This window comes from Rissa tridactyla, chromosome 5 (assembly GCF_028500815.1).
Source record: "Rissa tridactyla isolate bRisTri1 chromosome 5, bRisTri1.patW.cur.20221130, whole genome shotgun sequence".
Classification (NCBI taxonomy): domain Eukaryota; kingdom Metazoa; phylum Chordata; class Aves; order Charadriiformes; family Laridae; genus Rissa; species Rissa tridactyla.
Genome location: NC_071470.1, coordinates 79,931,738 through 79,958,792, shown reverse-complemented (window position 1 = coordinate 79,958,792; position 27,055 = coordinate 79,931,738). Strand labels below are relative to the sequence as shown.

Sequence of the window (27,055 nt, the reverse complement as noted above, 5' to 3'; positions counted from 1 at the left end):
TGTCTTTAAGAGTTCTATTTACTTCTGTAAAATATGTTGCTAAATATCTTTTATTTGGTTCTGTGCGGAATGAATTCAAACCAGACAGAGAACAAATCACTGAAAAAATCACACTTCTATTTTTATTGTGAAACTCCTATGATCAATAAAGCTAGACAACCTTCCTTGTCATTATTACTTAAGCATTTTTGTAAAGAAGCCTCCTGAAACTTGCCTGTCTTATTTTTCAGTGGTTTTACAGCTAGTGTAACAATCATGCCTAAAAATCTCAGCCAAGGACCACAGTGCTGGACCACTGTGATACAGATACGCGGGAAGTGGAGCTGTGGATTAGTACAGGCATGAACCTGAGTCCTTTCATGTGATTGCGTGTGTGCATATCGCCCTCAGGAGTGCTAACAGGAAGGGGGGGGAGAATGATATGACGACGACAGCACTGTCCTAGGGTAGTTTTGTTTGACTCTCACACCTTCCCCAGCTCCCCCAGTTGCTAGGATGAGTACAGGCTGGACTGAGGCAGGTCTTGCTTGAGATCTGATTGTTTTAAAGTGCTAACATTTTGAAAGTCTGTTGTTCAGCACAGTTTCTTGATTATCCAATTTCACGCTCCCGCTTATATCATGAGTTAATCCTGGCTGCTGACCTTCACTTGAGATACAGCATGTCCGTACATCCAAATAACAGTCAGCGCTTCAAAGCTGAGAAGTGCTGGAGAGAGCTGACTTGTTAATGCTTGGTATTCCTGGTCTGGGATCGTGACTGGGAGAACTTATGGTGCCTCTCCTAAACATGGATAGTAAACTTTTTTCCTTTTTTTGCCTTCCCCCTCCCTCCCACCCCTTGCCCCCACCTTTTGTCACCTATATGATACGGAAGTTATAAAGCTAATTAATTTTGGTGTCTCTTTACATCGAAATTTGATCATTATTACATGTTTTTCCCCCATCCTCAAACTTCTTAAAATCCTTCTCATGTTGAATAGAGTAGCCTGTGTTTACGGTCTTCACGCTGCCAACTCTGGTTAGTTGCAATGCTTCCCTTAGAAAGGGAATGCTGAGTAAGGATTTCAAGGACAGCCTGAGGTATGATCCACCAAAATCAGTAACTCGTTTTCTGTTTATTTTAATACGCACTGGATCATATCTTATGTGCAGTGTCAACTTGAAATTCAGCTGCCACGCCGTGGTACTTTCCACACTGCTGGGTACGCAGGGGAATACTCAGGCTGGGTCTGAGGGGGCGTTGAGCAAGAAGGTTTGAACATGCTGCTTGTGTTCTCATGTGGCCTGTAAAAATCGGGATAGAGCCAAGAGATACTGCATTATGTGGTTGATGCTTTAGCCGTGCTGCAGTTATGCCGAACAAACAAGAAAATAGATTAAAAAGGACTGGGTTGCAAAAAATACTTGAACCTGCTGTGAACCCTGCAGAGGAGATAGTCCAAATTGGCTTGAGTCATCAGCTGAGGAGGCTGACAGTGTTCAACATCTAAAAACCAAGAACAGGCAAAATAATTTCTGTCTTCAGAGGGAATGGCTTCTGATAAAAGACAGTAAGAACATCACAAAGGGAAATGCTTTCTTGACATTTTAATGCGAATCAGTAAAGCAACTCTAAACCAAGGGATTATTTGTAGACTGGTTAATCTTTCTCAAAAGCAATCTATGATAGTATAATAAAAGAAAACAAACCCCTTCAATAGTCCTAGGAAACAGAGACAGTTTGGTTCATGACCTAGTTTTTTTTCCAGAAACATCAGTTCTATGTTTCAAAATTCTCTTCGATTATCCAGAGGAGTTTTTTCCTCATCTCTTTACTGTGCTAATTAAACGCAGGATTTACTCTGGGCGGTGGTACCACGCTTGGTCAACAGCCTTCTCCTCTGTTCATTAGAAGGTTCTGTTGTATAGCGTATCTTTAAATTCTCAGGTGAATATTTTAATAATTAGAGTTGCAGCAATGTCAGTGTAAATAATGACTGCAGAAACACTGCCTTTCTGAACTTGTTGCCCTGGCAAACTGTACAGCTTGTCTGTTTAATGGACTGTATGGATGAATAGTTGGCAGGTTTTGTGTCTTTTGTTCTGTTAAATCAGCCATGCAAATACAGTGTTTGCTGTAGATCAGAAGTATAAAATATTTTATCTGCTGTAGTACTACTGATCACGGAGTACAATTTTAAGTCATATGGGAAGTCATCAGGAGTTATGTATCTGTGCAGCTCTCCAAACCTGTGAGATATTCTTCTTTTTGAAACGAATAGCTCTCATCGAAACATGTCCTGAAATATTGGATCCCCTAAATCTGGGGGTTTCATACGGTGTGCTTTCAGAATCGTTTGCCCCTGAGATAATTTGTAGTTGAAGAGGCAACTTGTCATGTGTAGTAGGCAGTGTTACATTGTGTAGGGCGACCCTCTGTGTCTTCCAGCAGTAATGTTCTTCAAAAGCGTATAGAAGAGCTGGTGACAGGTTCCTCTTGTGGGGGTGAGTACGGGTGTGATAGAGACACTGACCTAACTGAAAACTAAGCTCATAGAAAGAGGTTTTGTGTTCTTGGATGTAACCAAACTTCACAAGCCGTGTTGGGCCTCTCCAACATGATAGCATTCCTGCTGTTTCAGTGCTGAATGTTAAATGCACCTAAACGATGGTAGAGTCAAATTAAGGGCAAAAACGTAGTTCCTGATGTAGACTTGTCACTGTACTGGTAGGGTCTATGTCAAGGAGTGGATAGGAATCTGCCTTAGATGCGGTAGATAGGAAAAGGCAAAGATAAGGTGTGATCCCGTCACACGTGGACGTTTGTCTTCAGCACAGGTACAAAATATTTCTTGCAGCCCAGACTGTATGCCAGTCTGGCAATGAAAGCAGGTGCTGTATAGATTTTATTTTGTTGTGCGATAAATGGCTGGTTTTCTTCAGTGTTTGTATATGCCTCTCTTGTTCCCCAGAGGTTCTTTCTCTCTTAGGATTTTTCTCTTCAGACACCTTTCCAGAGATGTGCCATGACCATCTTGAGCTTCATCACAGTCCTTACTCCTACACTTATCCTTTCCAGCTGTGGCCCTGATCCTGCAATATGAATCCAGTGATACTTTGCAGGCATCCCAGGGAACCCTCAGGAGTGTGTCAGGGCTTCATTTTTATAGCAAGCAATAGTAATTCAGCTTTCTCAGACTTTAAAGCCCAGGTTACAGTCCCTTTGGAAATTTTTATGGATGTATTTCATCTTGGAGCTGTGCCACCAATGTCTATCTATTTCTTTGTGATATTATTCTGACTCCTGAGAGATGTTCTTGCTGAAATATTTCCAAAATAAAACTCTTGCTGTCACAGCTATATTTGGACTAATAGTGGGATAAGTTATGGTTTATCAGATCGGCTTTCAGGACTTGCACTCCAGCAGGGCCCTGAGGTTCCAGAGAAGGGAAAGTTTATGCAGGTCTCCTACAGCATTTCCCATCTCTTCTGCCCAATCCTCCTTTGCTTTAAATTAAAACTATAATGTTCTGCCTCTCCACTCTTTCAGCTTACATAAAAGGAATCACTTTTATGTGTCCCGTTCAGATTTAGGCTGCCAAGTATTAGTTTAGTCATTGGTTTTGACAAGTATTTATATTTTGATAGTGCTGCAACACCAACAGTCAATACCTAAGTGTTCCTTTTTGTGAGGTCCCTCTCTGTTCTCGATTAGGTGGTCCAAATAGGCAAATGGGACAAAGGTTTGTGAAGAGATGAGGGGGAAGAGAAGTGTCAGGCCCATAACAAGTCCACAAGCGTAGCAAATGTCTAAATAGTTCTGGTAGGTATCTAACTTTATTCACTTATTATTGGTAGAGATTGGAGAAGAGAGAAAGAAAACACCGATACTTTATAGTAGAAAGGCACAAGGAGTAATGCATTTGTTTAAAAAAACAAAACAAAAACAAAAAAAGTTGTGTTTGTTTTTGTTATTTTGTCTTATTCCCCTCCTATGAGAGTTTGCCACCGACTTCCATGGGACCATGAACAGATCTGTGCTTTATCTTCTGGTGCACAGTGACATCTACAGAGTGGAGCACATCAGACAAGGCTTTCCCATTTAGTACCGTGTCTTTTTCTGACTGTTTTTCTTTCATGATTCATTAGTTTAAACTTATTACTTTCTGTTATGCTTTTAAGTGCATTTACGATATTTTTTATCTTTGTACATTCCCATGGAAACGTACCTATTATTTTAAAAAAACTTGCTTCACCCTGACAGAAGTTATTTTGACCGTTGGAAATGCAATAGCAGTTTACATACCCAAACAGAAATTACTTTCTCTTGATGGGTAGAATGTCTAGTCTTACAGTATAGCGCCCTGGAAAGTTTCAGCTTTTTTGAGGTAAAATTTCTTTCACAACTGTGTTGTTCACATCAAGAAGTGAGTTTTTGATGTTTTCCGTCTGGGTGCTTGTTCTGAAACTATCATACAGATAGGTTTATTATTAGGTGTGTTCATTATTGATAATAATGTTTTAAATTATTTAGAGAAAATACTAAAATGTAAATTCCATTTAATTTCAAAAAATTCCAATTGAATAAATCAATAAAGGTAAATGTAGGGCTTTTTTGCAGGATTTTTCTTTGTTAGACAAAGTCCTTAATTCTGTTGTGTGCATTTTTGGTTGGTTTGGCTTCATTAATTTATTTTCCTTCCCTTTAATTTTACGGTTTTTTTTAAGTTCCTGCAACCTTATTAGGAAGGAAAAAATAGCTAGCTTCTGCAGTGTGATTTTATTGGTGTTTCATCCTTTGCTTCTCTGGGCAAAACAAAACAGAATCCAGGCTAGTATACATTTACAGAAGGTGGCCTGTGGATACTATTTTCCCAAGGCCTGAACACGTGTTTTAACCGCATGCACTGCGGATAGTCTCAGTAGCTTCAAGACAACCGTTTAATGCATAAAGTTGAACATGCATGTAGACCTTTGCAAACATAGCCCTTAGGCTACTGAAGTTCTAACCCCACATTTTAAAAAGGACTGGTTTTTTTAAAAGGAAGTTAAAGGGAGGGGAAAACGAAAATTTCCACTCCAAATATGAAAAGACAAGGCAAAAAGACATTACTTTTATTTCTGCTGTCTTTAAAAAGGTAATTTATTAAGTGTGTGTAAGAATGTAGACACTTAGGCTCTGAGCTTCACGGCATTTATTTTTTGATTGTTCTTGTTCATGTTTTTAATGTAAAGGTCTTAATTTGGTATTTCAAAATATGATCATTTGGGGGTGATTTTTCTTTGCTCTTGGATAATATTAAGTGTTTCAAAACAAGTTTTAATGTATAAATGCACCAGGACTTGTCTCAGTCTTGTTTTTTCCCCTACCGGGTCAGATACTATAATAATAATAATTGCAAACCAGATCCAGGCCTCATTAAACTAATACAGCAGAATGATAATCAGAAAATTGCCAAGTAATGAACAAAACCCAGAAGTTTTAAAACTTATTAAGCGATTGTGGGTGATGAGCGGGTTTTATAGCCAAGGCTTTCATGTCTGAAAAATGACCCTGATAGTTTGGCAGCTGACATTATTGGTTAATTTGTGTTAAACTCAATTTTCGTAGAAGAAAGAACACAAAGTAAAATAGTATCTCAGTGGAGCAGGAGGGAGTACTTAAAACCCATGTAGTAAAAATGTACTCATATGTATAAAAACCTTGGCAAAAAGCATTAAACCCTTTGGAGAAATAAATGAGTAAAATAGCCTCTGTAAAACGTAAACAAACAATAAAATACGTGTAAGCAGTGAATGCTAGAAGGACATGAATGATTTTCTAGGTATTCAAAGGCTCTTATGCTCCAATAAAAGATAAAGCGTATGACAGATAAAGTATGTCCATTCCTGAAGAAGAGACAGAATAATTAAAAAAAAAAAAAGTGAATACGTGAGTGGTAAAGTTTTAGCATTCAAAGGCTGTCAGCATTTTTCCTCTTGTAGAGATCTGTTATGTGTCCAAACTCTGGATTTCTCTTCTTACGCTCAGAGTTTTTTCTTTAGGATTGAAGGCAGTAAGAAAAAATGGAAAAATAGAAAATATAGAGTTTCACAAATAATTGAGCGAACTACCATTTTTATAGTGATTTCAAGTTTGACTTTTCTAACATGAAGTATAATCGCAGGAATCTTTCAATTGCTGCACAGTTATTACTGAAAGAGGCATCTGGACAATGTCTTCCATTAGCCGTGGGTTTTGGCTGAGGCTATAAGCCAGCATGGTCACTGTAATTAAACTGACAAGTGCTTGAGATATTGTATTTGTTTGCTGTATGTACTTCCCTTCAATAAATATTAGTATTTCTTCTGAATCTCTTACTCTAGCTGGTGACCCTGACGACGTTGAAACGGTAGTGTAGCCTGATGCAACATGGCAGCATTGCGGGGGCAGCATTTAGGACAAAATATTCAAAGCTTTCTTAACAAAAACCTATTTGAGAAACCATTTGCAATAGAGGAGCAGAAATAGATTTCTTCAGGAAAAACTCAATCTGACAGAGAAGGCAAAATACCTGACTCCAGCAGCTTTCTCTTAGTGAGCTGTAAGAACCCTTTGCTGGAGAAAATCAGCCTGGAGCCCTAAATGTCCAATGTTTTCAAAACTTTGTAGGCTTTTGGTGTGAATCCTTACTCTCTTTCTGATCAATGTCAGAATATGCCTCTGAACTTGCAAATTTAGCCCCTCAGTGGATCAGTGGGCTTGAGCCAACCGTGCTCCAGATCTTGGGTTAATGCTGAACAACGAATGATGTCTTGATCAGGTCATCTCTAACCGGAGTTAAGTCAGGCAGTAGCTTTCTAGCCCACTTTATTTGGTTTCAAGTTTGCATTGTTTTTTATAACTTCATTTACCTCTTCATCTAGACACCTCTTTATGTTGTAAACCATGGTGAGACTGGACCAATCCGATGCAACCGATGCAAGGCTTATATGTGTCCCTTCATGCAGTTTATTGAAGGTGGAAGAAGATACCAGTGTGGATTTTGCAATTGTATAAATGATGGTGAGTGATGTTTCTCTGATCTGTGATTCATATGAATTCCCTAAAACGTAAAAGAAACTATATCCCTAACATTATTTTCTTGACTTGCTGACTTGATGAGAAAATAGTTTAGTGAGGTGCGGTAGCTAAGCCTATTTCACAAATCAAAAAAATACTACCCAAGAAAAAACAGGTAGAAGCACTTGTTCAGTAGAATATTAAAAAAAAAAGAAATACATGAAAAATAACGCTGACTCATGAAGTCCAGTCTGATACGATGAAAACTTTATTTAAAAATAGTATGTCAACACAGGATACAAAGCTGCTTGTATTGCTAACTGAAAGCAACTTTTGTGTGGAAAAAATTAATTTCTTTAAGAAATCTAAATGTCCAGCAAGAACCAAATATTTAGAACCATGTTAGCCTGGTCCTGTCCATGACTGTGGATGCGATAGTTAAATAACCTATTAATCTTACTGTGACAAGTGTTGGTTTTCACAGAAGATACCATGCCATATTTGTTCAAGCGTGCTGCATGTGACTCATAACTGTTCTTGTGCTCTTGGCTAAATCCCAAATCTTTGCCTGAACTAGCCTTTCTAGACATTTGTATCAAGTTGGATTTCCTCCGCTGGATCACAGCAGTATAGTGCTTTCCCTAATACAGTAATCTCTTCAACTCTGAAACGCGAACCTTTACAGACTCGCTCCGACTTCTTTTCTGCCTGGTGTTCAAACGTCCGTGCAAGCCTAGCAGATAACAGATTTCATCGTTTGTTAGCAATTTAAACTCTCATAAAGAGAAATTTAAATGCGTTGTGAGCGTTTTAAGAAAGACATTTAAGTTGCAGTGTCATTTTAAATCATGCTTTGTATTACTACAGTGTCTTTTATCCAAGTCAGAAAGCACTTAAAAAAAAAAATCTTAATGAGGACTAAAAATGGCCAGTAGACTAGGTAGCTATTCCACCCACTCACACACACACATACACTTTACAGGCAAAAGTGTGAAAAATAAGCATTCTAAATGTATATTGATTGAGGAAAGAGGACCTAAAATCCAGAGGTGACTCTTCCCCAGGGTGACCCTAAACGTTAGACTAGCTGTATATAAATGGTTGGTGGCAAACCCACTTGATTTCTTAACGCCTTCGAGTTCTGCACCTTTTATCTGTAGCCGCAATAGGTTCCTGATATAATAGACCCAATGCGCTTTGCTGTACAGTAGGCCGGCATTGGGAACCTTGGAGAACTATTTCCAGTGGAATGGTATCTTTGGATAACGCAGTACAGGACTGAGGAAAGGTGCTGGTTTTACCACTGTCCCTCTGTAGGGTTCTGGCTCCAGTGGTTTGAATTAAGCTGTGAGTAGGCTGCATCCAGTATCAAAATAGTCACTGTTAAGTCTGTATCCTGAGGGTAACAGACTCCTGCATGTAGAAATGACCTGGGTCAGTTTTACCTACTCAAACCTGGCAGTGTAGAAGTGGGAGAATATGCTCCAACTACAAAAGGAGCTGGCATTACTGGAATGTTGTGGTTTTTTGTTTGTTTGGCGTTTTTTAAGCCAATGCTGGGGGCAAAAACCCACCATTGCAACCTGGATAAGTGTTTAAACTCTTCCCTTGATCAGTAACAAAGGAGCCTGCACCAGTACATTGAAAGCAGTTGTTGTGTTGTTCCCCTCCTCTCCAAAATATAAATGTTTTTTCCTGCTCTTGTGTTGACTTTTAGTCCCTCCATTCTTCTTTCAACATCTGGACCACATTGGCCGACGGGTAGACCACTATGAAAGGCCCGAGCTATCTCTGGGATCTTATGAATACGTTGCTACTTTGGATTATTGCCGAGTGAGTATTTCCAGTATGCAAACTAATTTTTTATGTCAAAACAAACAAAATCCTTTTAATACCTACAGTAGAGTAAACGCACTTGTAAACTGAATATCAGAGTACAGGAACATTCTAGAAAATGTAGATACATGTGGAGAATTTGAGCTTACCGTATTTTGTACTTTTGTGCTGCAAGTAAGAGTAACAAATAGCGCCGCAAAGTCATGGATCGTCAGTCTTTAACTGGGGCATGCGTTGGGTCCCATCTAGCATGTTGCGCTGTTTAGAGGATATACTTGGCATTCTGATGCAGCACTGCATTTTAGATGCGTGTCTTCTGTTGATTTTGAAGACAGACACACGCCTAAATTGCCTTCCCAATAGTGAAAACCTTAGCTGGATTCTTGTAATCCTTTCCTGGCAAGAGTGGTTTTAGTATTCTGACCGCTAAGTGATTTACATTGGAATGGGTTCTCTCTCCTAATATTAACTCACTGAAGAACTCAATCCAAAGCCCACTCAAGCCACTGTAAGTAATTGTAATTGTTTTTATTAGAGAACTGTATTTGATACTTCTGAAAGCTTAAGTTACTTAAACTTCTCAAACTTTAGCTCATTTTACAAAACTGCAAGCGTGACTTCAGCTGTCCACAGTGTGGATGTATTTTTCTGTTCTTGCTGGAATCAGCAGATTTTTCTTCATGTCAGTAGAACTGAGGTCATGATAAGGTTAGGAAAGGCAACTGGATCCTACAAAGTCTTGAAGTAGGTACCAGTAACTTCCTCAGACCATCAAATTATTGCTGGTATGAAGAAAACAGGTTTAATTCTGCTTTCTTCCAAAAGCTAGTGAAATCCCTGAGACGACCTATATAGATTTTACTGAAATCTGTGTTAAACCCCAGAACAGGAGAGAATTGTAGTGAGGCATTACAGAAATACAGTACGGGATCCTCAGTGTATGTCCAGTGTAGCTCCATCAAATTTGGTTAAGCTTTGCTGGTTTCTGGCAGCTAAACTGTTGAAAACTCGTGTGTACCGAATGGCTCTGGGCCATTTTCTCAGTTCTTTTTCTCTGCCCTGGAGTGTAACCCTGTGGGATCCAGTCATCGTCACAATGCATCTTCCAGTGCAGTGGCTTTTGCCATATAGCTTAAATCAAGGAGTTTCCTTGATAAAAGTTATCCGGCGTGGTCTGTCGTCTTGTTGCAAAGACCCTTCCATAGACTTACTAGAGTGTTACCAAAAAAGAAATCTCTTACGAAATTAACACTTAACACTGGAAATGCTGAGTCATTAAATTCTGCAGAAGTGAATACTATTTGATAACTCATTTTTCATTTTCCTCCAAGTTGCAAAGGTCCAATTCTTTTATAAATCCAGTTTAAGACCAGAACTGAAAAGTCATTTCCTTTTGTGCTTATCAAATGACAAGGATGAACAGCTACAAAAAATGTTAACAAATAACAGCTGTTTTGCATTATTGCACTCCTGCTAAACGGATGTGGCACGAGCAGAAGTCCTCGTTTCTACCATATATTTGTCAGAAATTACACAGGGATTCTTTATAAAGAATACAAGAGTGTAAAAGTAGTGTTTGATACAGTTTTTGAAGCTAGAATCCAAGTGCAGTGAACAGAACAGCTTCTAAAACTACCGCCTGGTTTTAGTTCACAGGAATTAATCCTGATTTACATGACTCAAATGAAGTGAGATCAAGGCTATAATGTTCACTTTAAAGTGTGCCAGAGATTATGAATAAATTGTAATTCAAAGGTTAGATGATTTTTGTCTTAAATGGCTTTTTCTGAGGTTTAGTTTAACAAGCATAATTTGCTTAAGTGGTCAGAACTCTGTATACGAAGGCGGTGAAACAGCTTGATGGAAAAGCTGACCTAAATTTGACATCAAGTAATGGCCACTACTCATCTTAATGGGAATTAGGAAAACTGATCTTAGGGAGTATGATGATCATTGTTGCTGTGTTCACTTTATATGATCGTTTTCCTGGGTACATCTCTAAGCATTACATTGCTTTATTTGGAAACAAAATAACCCCTTCATGTTAGCTTACTTTTTCTTACTTACAGAAACTCGGGTCAGTAGTGTAGGTCACGATTTGAGTGACACTTAAATTACGACTAAGAGGAATTCCCAAAGGAATCCAGACCAGCCCAAGTCACTGCTGCATACACAGCAGTGACATACGTTGAATGTTCCACTCTCCTGCTTTGATTATCTTACAGAAAGTCAGCTTATTCCTGAAGGTACAGTTCAGCTGTCCGGAATGCACTGGATCCTCAGCCAGCAAGAGAGACAGACAGGATGCGGATGTCCACCACTTAGTACTGCCGAAATTCTTTAATTCTGGTTCAGTACTGAAGTTGTATTTTCTGTTTCCAGATTGGTTAGAAATAACTTAAGGGTCGTTAGAAGCAAACGCTAACAAAAACTGAATTTAAACATTCGCGTTAACAGAACGGTATTGCATATTGATACAGGGAATGCCGAACAAGTATGGGTACAGAAAAAAGCCAGAAGGCAATTTTGTTTAAACACTTGAATTCCAGCAGAACGTGTTTGTGTTTCATCTTATCTAATAAACTGTTACCCTTTACATATTTTATTCCATTAGGATGCTATTTTCCAGTAATAGTGTTTTATTCCAGGGGTGGACTTTACCCAATACGTGTCAGCTTTCTGCAGTAGTTACTCTTCATGATCCATAGTATTTTTCAAACAGCTACACACTGTATTTAGATTGCCTTACGCTACCACCTGTGAATTTTTTCGATGTAACAGTACACTGTCTGATTTTCCCTGGGAATGGTCTTTTTTTTTTTTCTTTTTTTTCTGTAGAACAACAAGCCTCCAAAGCCACCAGCTTATATCTTCATGATCGATGTATCGTACAGAAACATAAACAGTGGCCTAGTTAAACTCATATGTGACGAACTGAAGACTCTGCTAGATAAACTTCCAAGGTAAAGAAACATAAGCATGCTTTGCTTAACTCAACTACGCTGCAGTTTTCACGCAGCTTTGCATGTTGAGAGGTAAAAACAAGCTACCGAAAACGTCAAAATTTACAGTAGAGTCATCTTTGGGGTGACAGTGACCAAATGTTAATTCTAATGCTGCTGGCAGTTCTTAGACTTTAATGTCTGGGCTTACTATATGAATGGAAAGAATCTGTTATGCTAATTGCACATGTAGCTTGCATTCTTTTCCTTTCTTGTAGTGAACTCTAGTGGTGTTAAGGGCTAAGTCCCAGCCTGTAGGTTTGACTTGCCCTGCTGTAGCTCAGTTTACGGCAATGTTGCTTTTCTCATTAAACCGAACAGGGAAATACCAAAAACGGAATACTCAAGAATTGCAAATCTCTAAAGATTTGTATCTTCAGCTATTATTGTTAATTATCAAAACTTCTAAAGCTACTTGCTGTGCTGTGATACTTCTCTGTCCTGGTACGTATCTGAGAGGAGAACAAATCTTCTAGGCAACAAACATTTTACGAAATATAGCACATCCGTTTGTGAGCATTAAGCACACAGTAGTAGTATTACTGCGGATCAATATTAATGAGAGAATATTATTTTAGTGTCGTTTAGTACAGTTTTTAGTACAGTATATTAGTATAGTTTTCATTAGTTTAAATAATGCAGACACACATAGTTAAATGAGAGCAGTGACAGACTGAGAAATGAAGTAGACAAGATGTTTCTCAGCCAAGGCATATAAAAGTATTGAAGAAAATGCAGAAAGAAAACGCGTTCCGAATAACAATACTTGCAGAGGGAGAACAGACTTAAGAAATTAACGTATTTAGGAACTGAGGAAGTGAATTAGGAAGTTCGGAAGTTAAGACGTACGTAAATACTTAGGAAGTGAGTAAAGAAGGAAGTAAGGATCTTCCTGTCTTACTTCCCAAGTTCCTAACTTACTTCCTCCGTCACTATATAGGTTGTCAATTCCTCACTTCCTGTCTTACTTCCCAAGTTCCTAACTTACTTCCTCCGTCACTATATAGGTTGTCAATTTCTCACTCCTGTCTTACTTCCTAAGTTTCTAACTTACTTTCTCCGTCGCTAAACCTGTCGTCACTTCCTCACTTCCTACGTTACTTCCTAACTTGCAAAGTTACTTCCTCCGTTGCTCTGTAGGTCGTCACTTCCTCACTTCCTACGTTACTTCCTAAGTTAGTTCCAAACTTGCAAACTTAATTCCTCCGTTGCTATATAGGTCGTCACTTCGTCACCTACTAAGTTACTTCCTGTCTTACTTCCTACCATGCACTCGCACTTCCTCCGTCGCTATATAGGTCGTCACTTCCTCCCGTCCTAAGTTACTTCCTCTCTCACTTCCTAACATGCAGTCGCACTTCCTCCCTCGCTATATAGGTCGTCACTTCCTCAAGTCCTAAGTTACTTCCTCCCATCCCGAGTTAGTTCCTGTCGCACTTCCTGGCGCGCAGTCGCACTTCCTCCCTCGCTATATAGGGCGCCACTTCCTGGTGTCCGAAGTTACTTCCTCCCGTCCCGAGTTACTTCCTGTCGCACTTCCTGGCGCGCAGTCGCACTTCCTCCCTCGCTATATAGGGCGCCACTTCCTCGTCTCCCAAGTTACTTCCTCCCATCCCGAGTTACTTCCTGTCGCACTTCCTGGCGCGCAGTCGCACTTCCTCCCTCGCTATATAGGGCGCCACTTCCTGGTCGCCTTAAGTTACTTCCTCCTGTCCCGAGTTACTTCCTGTCGCACTTCCTGGCGCGCAGTTGCACTTCGTCCCTCGCTATATAGGGCGCCACTTCCTCGTCTCCGAAGTTACTTCCTCCCGTCCCGAGTTACTTCCTGTCGCACTTCCTGGCGCGCAGTCGCACTTCCTCCCTCGCTATATAGGGCGCCACTTCCTGGTCGCCCAGGTTACTTCCTCCTGTCCCGAGTTACTTCCTGTCGCACTTCCTGGCGCGCAGTCGCACTTCCTCCCTCGCTATAGAGGTCATCACTTCCTGACTTATTTCCTGTCTCACTTCCTGCCCTCCCAGCTTACCTGTTACTGACGGGCAGTTACGGCCCCTCTGGAGTTTGCCCCGGTGCTGCGGCTGTTGGTGCGCTGCTGAGCTGCCGTGTGTCGGTTGCCGTGCAGAGGGTGGGTGCTGGGCGCTGCCATTGATTTTGGCGGGGCCGAGGCTTTTTCACTGCCCCGGCTGAGGAGCGTGTTCCCACCCTGGCTGCTCTGCTGCGGTGAGGGCTGAGGTGACTGTTAACAGTCCTTTGTTTCTTCTGAGGTTAAACAGCGGATTGTTTTGCGCTAAGGGGGCAGTAATTGGGAATACAGTGGTCGGGCGCCTCTGTTAAAGTCTCCGGGTTCGATAGTAACATCTGTAGGAGCCTGTGTACGTTGTTACCCTGTTTGTCGATAAGCGTATTTCTTTGTGTTAAATTTTTTACAACTATAACCTTCCATGACTGATGACTTCTATAAACTAAAGAAAGTACAATCAGCTCGGCTATTTCTGTGGTTCCTATTGCTGCAGACTCAAAGAACTTTGTGGTATAGAGTTATACATCCTGGTGAGATTAAACAGTAATTCTTGCTGTTCACTTTCTGCAAATTTAAACCGAGGCGTTAACTGGGCGTTATTTAATTAGAAATTAAATCATTTCCTCTTAGGTTATAGGTTAGATCAGTGGCATAGCTGGGATTTCCGTTTCAGTACTTTGAATATGCAAGTTCCAAACGTGCAAAACGTGTGAAAGCGTTTACGCGCAGACTGGCTATTGGGTGGCTTTGCGAGGCCTCACCACTGGTCGGGTGGCTGCTGAATCGGTCAGTGCTGCCGTACAGAGCACACGGGCTGACCCATAGTCACTGCACGTACCACAGCCTTCCTCTCTGGCACTTCTTGTGCTGAAGGCTTTGGGTTGTCATTTACAAGAGGAACGCCCTGCTGTAAGAAGGGGCTATTTTATTAGTAATTAAGACCGATTTTTTGAATAGGACTGCCTTTTAGGGAAAAGTTCGCTAAATTTAGGACCGCAAACCTGGTAAGGTCTGCTAGTACCGGCGGCTGCTACCGATGGCAGAGCGGGCTGCCGCGTGGAGCTGCCTCTCTAAGCGGAGGTCAAGCCTGCTGCCGGCACTGCCCCTGCAGGCGCAGCTCACAGCGCCCACGTGCCGGCTTCGGTTGGCCTGCGAACTTACTAGCAATAAAGAGCAATTTCTACAGCGCGTTTTATGCGCGATACACAGCTATGGAGGTTCTAACAGATTTTGTTAGTCCTGCTCAAGCAGAAGATGGACCCACCAAAGTTACCAGACGCTATTCAAGCCTAAATGCTGTTCTTAGTAGGCATCAATCGTCAGTGTCACAGAATTACAATGTCTTCTAAATAAAGCTGCTTTTCTGATTATATCTTGTAACTAATTGTCCTGTTCTCTCTTTTCCATGTTTTGAGGACAACATGGTTTATACTTTATCTGAGGGACTTTTGGCTGCTTGGATAGGATGCACAGCTGATAGGGTTGACGTAAATACGTATTTTTTTAAAAAATAAATAATACAGCAGTTGATTTTATCAGAGTGTTTTAATTTGACCTAAGGCAAAGATTACATCTGCTTGGTTTTGTTTGCATTGTTGCTCCCAGTACAGATAATGATCTGAAAACAGCCTTGTATTTCAAAGGAATGCTTTTATTGGAAGGTCAGAATTTTATATCTGTAAGCATTGTTTTTGTTTTTCTTACAGAGAAGAGCAAGAAGAATCCTCAGCAATTCAAGTTGGTTTTGTCACTTACAACAAAGTCCTCCACTTCTTTAATGTAAAAAGCAGCTTAGCTCAGCCTCAGATGATGGTGGTCTCAGATGTTGGAGAAGTTTTCGTTCCTTTGCTGGATGGTTTCCTTGTTAACTTTCAGGAATCGCGATCTGTTGTTACCAAGTAAAGTACAATTATTCCCTATGTGAATAAGGCCTGAATGCTTAGGATATGCGTTATGCCTTTTAGTCCGTTGTGTTATTGGGTTTGGGGAGGTACGTGGATTTATTGAAATACTTTAGAAGCCAGCAGATGCTTCGGGTCATCCATTTCCACCTTTGAGGCAAAGAAAAAGTGATTTCGACACCCGCCCAGTGCTGAATGTGAAAGCGTATTTAGCCCAGGTGTAAATCTCGCATCTTCAGCTGTGTTTCCTCAAAAATGGGAGGGGGGTTGCAGCTGTGCGCCGTGGTGCACGTATTTTCCCTGGCGATGCCATGATGCACACCTGGATGTGATCTAAGGACTCTGAAGTCCTTACAGCACACTAAACTTCATTTTTAGCTATTTTTTATTTACTGCTTGTTCCTTTATGTTACCAGCTTTGAAATAATGCATCTCATAGAATTTAAAACAATCATATTTTGTTTTACTCTGGCTGGAATCCTGTGAAATTGAGCAATCAAAATTAATTTTTTTTAATATAAATTTGCATGGAAAACGTGTTCCTGTGTGAAGACTTGGTATGTTACACGGTATGTTTGGGGATTCTCCCAAATATGCTAACGGGTTGAAATGCTGTCCTTTTGTCTTTCATAGCTTGTTGGACCAGATTCCAGAGATGTTTGCAGACACTAACGAGAGCGAGACCATCTTCGCTCCTGTAATCCAGGCTGGCATGGAGGCGCTAAAGGTTAGAACGTTGCTCTCTGTAAGAGAAGCAGCACTTTAATGAGAATAAGACTTGATAAACTGCAGAAATTCCATTTGCTAGAAACCAGTCCCAAATCCCCTTATAAATCCCAATGGGAAATTAGAAAAAAAAAATCGCTGATTGCTTCCAGCACTAATGTTCCGTTATTCTAACAGTGTGTCTGAACTGCTCTAGTCAAAATGAGAACACTGACATGCATCGCATCTGTTTCCAGATTTTGCTTATTGAGGGAAACCATTCCCTAGAGTCTGTTCCACGTAGGATGGGTGTTCAGGAGAGGATGAGGAGCAGGAGTCGGATTCTCATTAAGCATTTGAGAGAACTAAAGAAGAGTTTAGTTACTGCAACAGAACAAACAGATGCTCTGGATGTTTGCACAGACACCCAGTCCTTGCACACGCGAAGGGCAGGAAAAGAGCCAGCGTAAGGTCCGATTTTGCCCTGCCTGTTCTCCCGCTCTGCTCGCTGCTTGTGCAAAGCGAGGTCTTTGTGACTATTTATGACTGAATCGGGTCGGGGGCTGGAGGGTTTCCACTTAACTGACAGGTTCTCACAGCTTGAATACAGATGAAAACGAATCCACAGGTCGAGGTGCACCCCCAGTTGCTTTCCGTATGTCCCGGACATCCCCGAAAGTGCTGACATTTCCACGGAGCACTCCCAATTAGGAGAATGCCACCGTAGTTCCCCACGAGATTTCTAGGGGCAGAAGACAGCCAGTGGCGTGACAAAACAGTTGATGTATCTGCGAGCTGTGTATAAGTAAAGCGTGAACTTTGAGTAGATAAATTAGTTGAACTGAAAATGCACAGTTCTCAAATCTGTTTCTTAAATAGTATTTAATTAATACCTGTTTTCGTGTTATTTATTCATGCTGCCAGAAGGTATGTGTACAAAACATACATTTGGTTACAGCTTCCGTCAGAGTGCTCTTCCCTGAGACTTGACTTCTACAAAACAAACTTAAGGGCCATAATTGTAAATTTCCTTTGATGTTGGCTATAAAGAGAAGCAGCTCTTAATTAAGCTTTTTATTTAGCTCAATATTCTTAAGTTGTAACTTGTGAGGACTTTCACTATGAATTATTAATATGCATATATATGTCCTCAATATACGTTCCTATTTGAGATTAATTTTAATAACTTTTGGTCAGCCGCGACGTGGACTAGATGATCGTTGTAGATCCCTTCCAACTGAAATAAATACTTTATTCTGTTCTGTTCGTTGTCATCAGCTGTCTCACTAGTAAGAGTAAGTGATAAACCAGATTTTCTAAATTTTGGTGGGAAAGCTTGTTAATAGTGCAAAGATGCCTCCAGTATTGCTACTGTTGTTACTCTCTCCTTTGGAATGTAGGGTTTTCTGTCAGTAGTTTGTCATCGCAGTAAAAATGATGTGGAAAAAAAAAAGTCCTAAATAAGAATATAAAACTGGAATAAAACTGGCAGTTACTTACTTTGTTAGTGGCAGGAAGAATTGTTCATCACAAGTTTCGATAGTCCTGGATTTTAAGGTAGATTTGAATGTGGAATCTAGTACAGGAAGTCTGTAAAAATGTAGTGAACACAAGTGTGCCTGAACTGAAAGAAATAATTGCTGTTAAGTTACATTTCCTTCTAATTTTATCCAATTTAGTATTTGCACTTTTGACACTTGTTGCATAATGCTTGTATCCAATTGGAAAGTCTTCAAGAGAGGTACTCCTAGCTGCGCCCACCAAGATTTTAGATTCCTCTGCAGAAATCACTGTAACGATGCATCCGCCAACAGCTCTCTGCGCTGGACTGGTATTTATTGACCTAGAATTCCCAGTTTGTTTCAGGATTGATTTCTATCAAATTTTGAGTCTCTAAATGAATTATTTAGCTCTGAGAAACTTGCGGAAAGTTGACACTGTTCTCTGAGATAACCACAATGTATGATAATCAGGCTTGCTTATCTTAGCAGTAATAAATATGCCAATACCATGTCTTTGAAACAGGCCGCAGAATGTGCTGGAAAACTGTTTATCTTCCATTCTTCATTGCCAACTGCGGAAGCACCAGGGAAGCTGAGAAACAGAGATGACAAAAAACTACTAAATACAGATAAAGAAAAGGTATTTCCTACGCTGAGTTAACAAGGGGCTGCTGTTATGCTGAATTTCCCTAATAGAGCCTTGATCTTTTTTCATTTATTTCCTTTTACGAAGATGTGCTCTTTAGTGATAGAATACTCCCGTTCTCACTGTGCCCCGATGGCGTAGGTATATTGTTACGGGTCAGACTGTGGTGGGGCAGCCGTTCCCATCAATGAAGGAAATCCCTCCACCCATCAAGAGCCCGTGCTGCCACCTGGTCAGTGATTTAGTTCTCCGAGAACGTGCCGAGTTGGTTCCCTGCACACGCTTCTATGGGCAGGGGCAACATCATGTTAATGGAATCCAGGCCTAGCTTAAAACTTCCACTTCGTCTTGTTTTCCTCCAGCGGGCATTTGGATTGTGGTTGGCTACCATTGGTATCGCATGTTATGACATCTGTATTTTTTAATTCCGTGCAGACACTCTTCCAGCCCCAGGTAAATTCTTACGAGGCGTTAGCCAGGGATTGTGTGGCTAATGGCTGCTGCGTGAATTTGTTCCTCTTCCCAAATCAGTATGTGGACGTAGCCTCCATGGGTCTCGTCACAATGTACACTGGAGGAACTTTGTACAAGTACAACAATTTCCAGGTAAGTGATGCGGCTTCCTGCCTTTCAAATAAATAGTAACACCTGGGGAGCTGTTGTTTCTCTTTTCATTTTAACACGTGCTTTGACCTTTAACATAAAAGTAGAGTGACTCTAGAAAACTTTAAAGTATAAACTCCAGGGGATAACATTCAAACTTAGAAATGACAGACCAGGCTAAAATACGTATCTTGAAACAGTAATAAGCTGGTTGGTATCTTAAAATTAAATTCACTTACTTAAATATGCTGGCATCTGAGCAGGGAAGTCAATTACTCCTGTATATACAGATAAAAATGCTTTTGATAGAGACCCCAAAAAAACCGTAACAAACACTCGTTTAAAACTTCGTGAGAATCTCTCTGGGGAGCGGGGGACTCTCTGTGGCAGGAGCTAACCTGCAAAAGCATTTCTTGCGAAGGCAGCAAGGCCACTCTGTAATTCCTTAGGCTGTGCCACAAAACCCGAGCTAAGCTGCAAGGCTAAGTGCAGGAACGGATGCTCGTGGAGATCGTTTGATGGAATACAAATTCCTGATGTCCAAGGCTAGTGATGAATTGGCGGACACGTGTGTATATACATTTCCCTTAACACAACGACCATCGACATGGTTTATCTCTTTTAAAAGGAAATGAGAGACGTTAAATGTGAGAAGAACAGATGAGAGGCCGAGGGGGAGCGAGAGGGAGCGCTGGGTTCCTGCTGTGCTGCTGACACCCAGTGGTGAACTGCAACTTGTGCTTTTGCTTTGCGTTTCTAGCTCGATGCTGACAGCCCACAGTTCTTAAGTGACCTCAGGAGGGACATAGAAAAAAAGACGGGATTTGACGCAATAATGAGGGTTCGGACAAGCACAGGTAACGGTACCCATTGGGATTGAAAATAAACATGAATGCATGTGACAATATAGAATTTCATATAATATAGTGCTGTGCAGACCACCGGTAAGCTCAGGCTAACTGGTTTATCTTCATTAAAGACTGATAAAACGCAGGAACGTCCTTCCTGTATATCCCTCCATAATCATTAATTTTCAAATATGAGCAAGGCTTCTGCTCATTATGCATGCATCTTGCAATCCAAGTTGTATAAAAAAGTGTTGCTGCTGGACACTTACACATTCCTTCATTTTCATCCTTCCAATGACATTACTGTGCCTACTTTCCAAGTATTCATTCTTACTTCAAATGCAAGCGTTTGAGAAACAGACACACACAAAGTGGCCAAGCCAACAGTGCAGAAGGTTCTGGGTGGTCTCAGAGTCACACTGCAGCTCCGTGGCCCGTCAGCTTTCCCTCTCGCCCAACAGGCAAAAATGCCATCGGCAGGGACAGCTGGTGGGGGCCCAGGGGCTGCAAATCCCCGAGGGAAACCGGTTCCTGTTTCAGTAAGCAAAATTGACTGACCATAAAAAGAAAGTCAAATTTATTTGCCATTTTTAAATAAAATGTTTGTGTTTTTTTTTTAATCTGTCTGTAGGCTTCAGGGCAACAGACTTCTTTGGTGCTATTTACATGAACAACACCACAGATGTGGAGATGGCAGCAGTTGACTGTGACAAGGCAGTGACAGTGGAGTTCAAGCATGATGACAAACTGAGTGAAGACAGTGGCGCCTTAATTCAGGTAAAAAAAGCTTAATTACGTGTAATGTCATGAAATGGTGAGCAAGAACTTCTGCAGCCCTAACAGGAAAAAAGTGATGGTGTAGGACTGATGGGAGGCAAGGCATGGCTTGCACAGACTCTGGTGACATTATACCACTAACGAAATAAGGTTTTAATCTATAGCCAAAGGTTGCATCTTACCTCAAAAGCACAAACAACGCCCCTTGTTTCCCCTGCAGGCTTTGGATCTTATGTTATATTGACATATCAACATTATATTGAAGTAGAATTGGAGTCATAAGGAAATTCTTAAATTACACCCTACATTTTTATCATCTAAACCCAGGGTAGGTGCAGGATACAGGGGTTAGCAGGACCTCTCGTTTCACATCATAAGCAACTTATGTAAGAAGAGAAAAACCACGCAGCTTTTCAAGATTAGGAAGTTTTTCTGTGTTGCTTTTGCCAAGAGATAAAGCGACGGGCAGAGCACTTCTCAGCAAGTGGCTCTTCACTTGCGTGGTGTCTTTTCAGATGCATTTGAACTGTTCAAATATTACACAACTACAAAGTATGATTTACAAACTTAACATTGGTGGCCTCTTGTTTTCAGGTGATACCATCACTGTGTAACAAATTAGAGTAATAAGCCTTTCAATCAGTCACATTACCATTTTTCACAGTTTTAAGATTAGTAACTTTTATAATGTCTAATATAATTCCATAAAAATACAGGTATGTTGGTTCATAGACGACAGAATCCCTGAAGCAGCACTGCAAGGCTAGGCTGTCTTTAGAATTGATTATATGCCTTTTATGCACAAAGTAGGCGGCTATTGCATGATGGAAACCTTTTGGTTTAAAACAAAAATAAATGGCAATTTGCTCCTCTGTTGCAGTGTGCTGTCCTTTACACATCAATAAGCGGGCAAAGACGACTCCGCATACACAATATAGGTTTAAATTGTAGCTCCCAGTTAGCTGATGTCTACAAGACTTGCGAGACTGATGCCCTTATCAACTTCTTTGCTAAGTCAGGTAAAGTTATAACAGACCGTTTTTGTTTCCTTTTTTACTTTGGGGTGGAGGAAGGGGAAGGAAAGGGAGTTGACGTGATTACCTAGTGGGAAATCATGTTTTGTAACTTGCTGCTCCGAGCCTGAGCCACTCTTGAAGTATTGTAATATTGAAAAGACAAATAAATCACATATTTTAGACATACTGCCGTAAAAGTAATGCCTGTGAAGGCAGACAGAAATATGTAACGCACAAAACCGTATAGGCACAGTAGTAGAAACGGGCATGCTATCATTGGAGCACTGGAGGCTTGGTGGGGCATTTTGGGCAAAGATGAATAAACGTCCTCCAAGACACTGTATGTAAACAAGACTAAAAGCAGCCATAGACCTCAGGTCAGTAAAATTAGAAGCTAGAATACAGATATTTTAAAAGTACGGCCCCATCTTTAGCACACTCTTTTGTTCTTCCCTGTTTGCAGCTTTTAAAGCCGTTCTAAGCCAACCGCTGAAGACGGTCAGAGAGATCCTGGTGAATCAGACAGCTCACATGCTGGCCTGTTACAGGAAGAACTGTGCCAGCCCGTCGGCAGTCAGCCAGGTAAAACCCACCCGAACTCTGTTCCCCCCACCAGGCCTTGCGGGAGATGAACGACCACCCCTGCAACATCGGCACTGCCTGAAAGGAAAATTTCAGGACAGACTTTTCCCTTTTCTTTCAAATATAATTAATGACAGGTGGGATTCAATGGTAGCATTTACCATACGCAGGGGCTGTTGTTCCAGAACAAATGGCTTTGATTTTTTCTTCTTGGGATGTTAAAAGACTTTAGTAGTCTAATTTTTGACAAATAAGACTGTTACTGTCAAAAAAAGGAACATATGTATCTTAGTAAACAATCTGAATTTGCACATAGGTACCTCAGGTGTGCTAGAATGATAAACACCTTTATTTTCCAATTTTTTCTTCTAGACTATAACGTATAGATTAGCATTATTAGCACATCCTAATTGTATGACTTAAAATTCAGTGCTCCAATAAAAGCAACAGTTGTTTGCTTTTAAATTACTTGCCCTCATGTCCTGGCAATTCAACTTGAGAGAAAGACTAAGGCTTTTACATACCACGCGATGCTTCCACTAATCAAAAGCCTGGGCAATTAATTGTTTAATGTTAATCAGGACCAAATACGTTAGAAAGAATACCGAAGAGACACTTGCTGTGGACCTTTATTTCCCTCCTAAATTGTTCAGAGAAAAAAAACACCCACTTCTCCTATGTGACACCCCTTTAATTTAATACCCAAAAATAAGCATGGATTAGAGGGAGATGATAGCATCGAAGATGACAACTACAGTCTAGAGGGCAAATAATTTCTGTTGGATTCTTATTAACTGTATTAACCATTCAGAGCTGTCACATCTGGTTTGAAACAGCACATATAAAAAAGGTTTTCTAGGTTTTTTTTCCTCTTTAATGAAAGGAAACGAGCAGTGGTTTATTTAAATGTTTGGAAGCCCAGCTCTCATGCCCCAGCACGTGGGATATATGAAATAACAAGCCATCTCTGCCTCTCAGCTCATCCTTCCGGATGCAATGAAGGTGCTGCCAGTGTACATGAACTGCCTCTTGAAGAGCTGCGTGCTGGCTGGCAGACCAGAAATTCCAACCGACGAGAGAGCTTTCCATCGGCAGCTGGTCATGGCTATGGGGGTAGCGGACACCCAGTTGTTTTTCTATCCCCAGCTTCTGCCAATTGTGAGTATGTTGCTTGCACATCTTCCTTTTCATTTCAGTCAAACTGTTCTCAGTATGCTGTGGTTTTATGATTGTGCAGATGCAGAAAAGATTCTGGCTGCTGGGCGAGTGTTACACTGCCACGCTGGATTACATTTTTGTTGCTAGTTGAACTAACATGAGGAGGGAAGGCAGAACCCTTAGTTTAACAGAAAGTGGGCAAGTAACATTATCAGTCAGTGACATTAGCATCCTCCAAGAATGTCACTGTACTTTTAGCAAGGTTTTTTGCCCAGGCTAATGAAAGATGCCAGCTTTAGTAAAGATCAGCACTGGTGGCAGGTCTTCCTTTGCACACAGTGCAGTACCTGAAAAAGAAGAGGTTGGATTTCTAATTCCTATAATCTGGAAAGGAACCACGAAGATGTACTAAACCTTTCTGGAGTTACTTTTCAGCACCTAATGTGAGCTTTAGTCACATTGAAGGCACCAGGTCTACAACTCTTGTGTATTTTTGCCCCCCAGCACAGCCTGGATCTGAAGAGTGATGCTGTCCCAGCTGCCGTCCGCTGCTCTGAGGAACGTCTCTCAGAAGGAGGGGCCTTCCTGCTGGCCAACGGTCTGAGTATGTTCCTGTGGCTGGGGGTCAGCGCGCCCCCAGAGCTCATCCAAGGGCTCTTCAACGTGCCGTCCTTCGCACACATCAGCACGGAGGCTGTGAGTAGATGGACACTAGTCCCTTTTTCAGAATTTATCACTTAGTAAGACCAGACTGCTAATCAGTGAAACAAGCAGAAAGAGGGGACCAGCAGAAGGTGTTAAGACACCAGAAGTGTCCTAACATACACAAAACTTTAACAAGCTTTTAACACTCTACACACTTACAGGAAAGGAGCTTTCGCAACATTTTTAAACCTTCTTAAGCTTTTGCTGTTGCAGATAAAGCCTTATTGAATGTGTATTGCTAAAATTGGAACAAAACACTTTGCAACAGTTAAAGTTCCTCCTGATAATGAATTTTCATATAGTGTTCTTTCAAGATGAGACATTTTTGTGAAGGAGATGGCTTTTCCCAGCTTAGAATGAAATTGTAGAACATAGACTGAAATTAGAATAGAATGCAAAGTAATTTGCATTATAAATACCAGCGGCTAGTCTTGTACGAATTCCTAAGGGATGGGACTGGAATATAACAACCTGCCACGCTTTCACTCTAACAGACATCGCTGCCTGACCTGGACAATCCATTTTCTAAGAAACTTAAGTCAATACTGGAGCATATCCAGAGCCAAAAGCCCTACACTATGAAGGTAAGACTTCTCTCTGCCTCAACTTATTCCCCGTTCCTGTTCAAAAGAACACTGCTGGCTTTGGCAAAACTTAGTGGTAGCTGTAAAAGATTTTACATATCAGGAATTTTCCTGCATGTTAGTGAGTTCCACCATGCGTTACAGGCAGAAGCATCTCAAGTGTGCTTAATTCCTAAAAGAGAATTTCAGAGACAGTGAAGTCTAAAGGTTACTATTTTATTCTGCAAACCTTAATTCACACTAGTCTCTCTCCCCTGTGTTCATAAATGCAGCTACTGAAATGCGGAGATTTATTAGTTTGGGGATCTTTTTCTTCCTCAACAGCATACAGTAATAGATACAGGGAAAACATAGTGCCAGTTGGTATGATTGTATCCTAAATACATGTATTTGTTTTCAGATGATTATAGTGAAACAGCGGGAGCAGCCAGAGATGCTTTTCCGACAGTTCCTAGTAGAAGACAAGAATATTTATGGAGGAGCTTCTTACGTGGATTTCCTATGCTGTGTTCACAAAGAGATCTGCCAGATGCTCAGTTAAGGAAACTCAAGCATAGGTATAAGTCAGGTTCTTTTTGATTTTGCAAGAGGGACGGTGATGGGTGCCCAAAGGCTGGCCCACAGCTCCACTATACCCAGGCATTCTGCTGTGCTCTTCTCTGTGCTCTTTTTGTACAGTTTCATTTCACACCCCCTCTCACTGAGTATTTACCTTACTTATTAAGCTGTAGAATAGGAAGTTCTGCACTCAGGTATTAATCTTCTGTGAGTCCTGACTGTTTCTCCAAGTGAATTGCCAGATTCCAAACTGTCAAGGCTTAAGAGCATATGGTATGCATTTATTGAAATATAATTTAGAAAAATCTTTAATCATTCATTTTGCTAGTCGTAAGTTGTACAAGAGCCAGGAAAGATGCTAAAAATCTATGCAGAAAAGGGAAAAAAATACAAAACATCGCTTTTTCTAAATGAGGGCATATAGCTGAATCAGATTTGCAGTAATCACGTAGTTCAATGAGTACTTCAAAGACCTTCCTGTAAAGCTAATATCTACAAAATAATCCCCTTTCTCCTGGAACGGACAAGCATTACTTTCTACAGAAACAGAGCTCTGGGTAGCCTTCCACACCTGGCGTTATCCGGGAACCAAAATGCCTCAGTTTATAACTGGACTTGGGTAAGTTTAACAACAATGGACCACAGGAAGAACAGTAGTCAGACAATCCTTTTGCTAAGTTTGGTCGATAATATCACACAATTACGGTACAATTCTGTAAATTAAATTAGCACAGTATTTAATTACATTTTCAAAATTGAACACGTTAGGGTTTATTTACTGCATTTGCTAACTGGAATATTCCCAATACAACTTAGATACATCTGTCCCTCAAAAATTCAGTGGCAGGTCAACTGTAAGACAGTTGACGCATTAACCAAAGGTTATTTGTGGTGCTATAAAAAGAAAGCCTCTTGTTTAGTTCCAGTTCTATTACAGTAACCTCCTCTCACATGACTGATTTATTCAACAGTCATGGCTTTAAAAAATAAGCCTCTGCTAATATCAATATTTAAGGTAGAATTTAGAAAGCCCAGAGTCTTTGGAAGAGCTGTTTACCTCAGATACTTCATCAGCCTGTTTGTATCTTTAGGACCAATGCCTCTGCATGTGAGGTTTGAACTTTTCCAAACTTGAAATGCTATTGTTACAAAAATCAGTGTTTCAAAGAAAGTAAAAAACCCTCAAAAGTAAGGATAAGAGTTGGGCCTCATTAAAAAAAAAAAAAGTGCCTTTGAACATGTTAGTGTTGCTTCTTAGTGTTAATCATTTTAATATCCAAGACAAGCAGTCAAGATGCGTATTTCTGGTTTGACAGTTTATCAAAACAGTTGTATCCCTGTGCAGCGACTGAGAGCTCTTAAAATAAGTGTCTATATTACAAAAGGATCAGCTGCCAAGACAAGCACTTTTTAGCTGAAGACTTTATCCTGTAAAAAGTATTTGTTGCCATTCCAAATCAGTGTACTTTGTAAAATGACACCAGCAACTCTATGTGTAAAGAAATAAGCAATTATTAATTATAATCATGTGTATGTTTATTCTTTCATATACCAAGTTCTCCAAGTTTTTTATGCTATCAGCCTCTGACAA

At 40.6% G+C, this 27,055-nt stretch overlaps 1 protein-coding gene across 9 annotated transcripts in view; it reads left to right on the top strand.

The window, feature by feature from the left end:
- SEC24D (SEC24 homolog D, COPII coat complex component) overlaps positions 1–26,988 on the top strand; it is a 145,339-nt gene extending 118,351 nt beyond the window's left edge. For all 9 annotated transcript variants that reach the window (XM_054203708.1, XM_054203707.1, XM_054203705.1 and 6 more), the window contains 15 exons: positions 6,888–7,026; positions 8,741–8,856; positions 11,698–11,822; positions 15,586–15,777; positions 16,414–16,507; positions 18,511–18,627; positions 19,069–19,239; positions 19,997–20,093; positions 20,716–20,861; positions 21,742–21,880; positions 22,341–22,459; positions 23,438–23,617; positions 24,122–24,313; positions 24,817–24,906; positions 25,307–26,988. In XM_054203708.1, the coding sequence (XP_054059683.1) occupies positions 6,888–7,026; positions 8,741–8,856; positions 11,698–11,822; positions 15,586–15,777; positions 16,414–16,507; positions 18,511–18,627; positions 19,069–19,239; positions 19,997–20,093; positions 20,716–20,861; positions 21,742–21,880; positions 22,341–22,459; positions 23,438–23,617; positions 24,122–24,313; positions 24,817–24,906; positions 25,307–25,447 (2,058 nt within the window). In that variant the 3' untranslated portion in view covers positions 25,448–26,988. The remainder of the gene's footprint in view (positions 1–6,887; positions 7,027–8,740; positions 8,857–11,697; positions 11,823–15,585; positions 15,778–16,413; positions 16,508–18,510; positions 18,628–19,068; positions 19,240–19,996; positions 20,094–20,715; positions 20,862–21,741; positions 21,881–22,340; positions 22,460–23,437; positions 23,618–24,121; positions 24,314–24,816; positions 24,907–25,306) is intronic.
- The last annotated feature ends 67 nt before the right edge of the window (positions 26,989–27,055 follow it).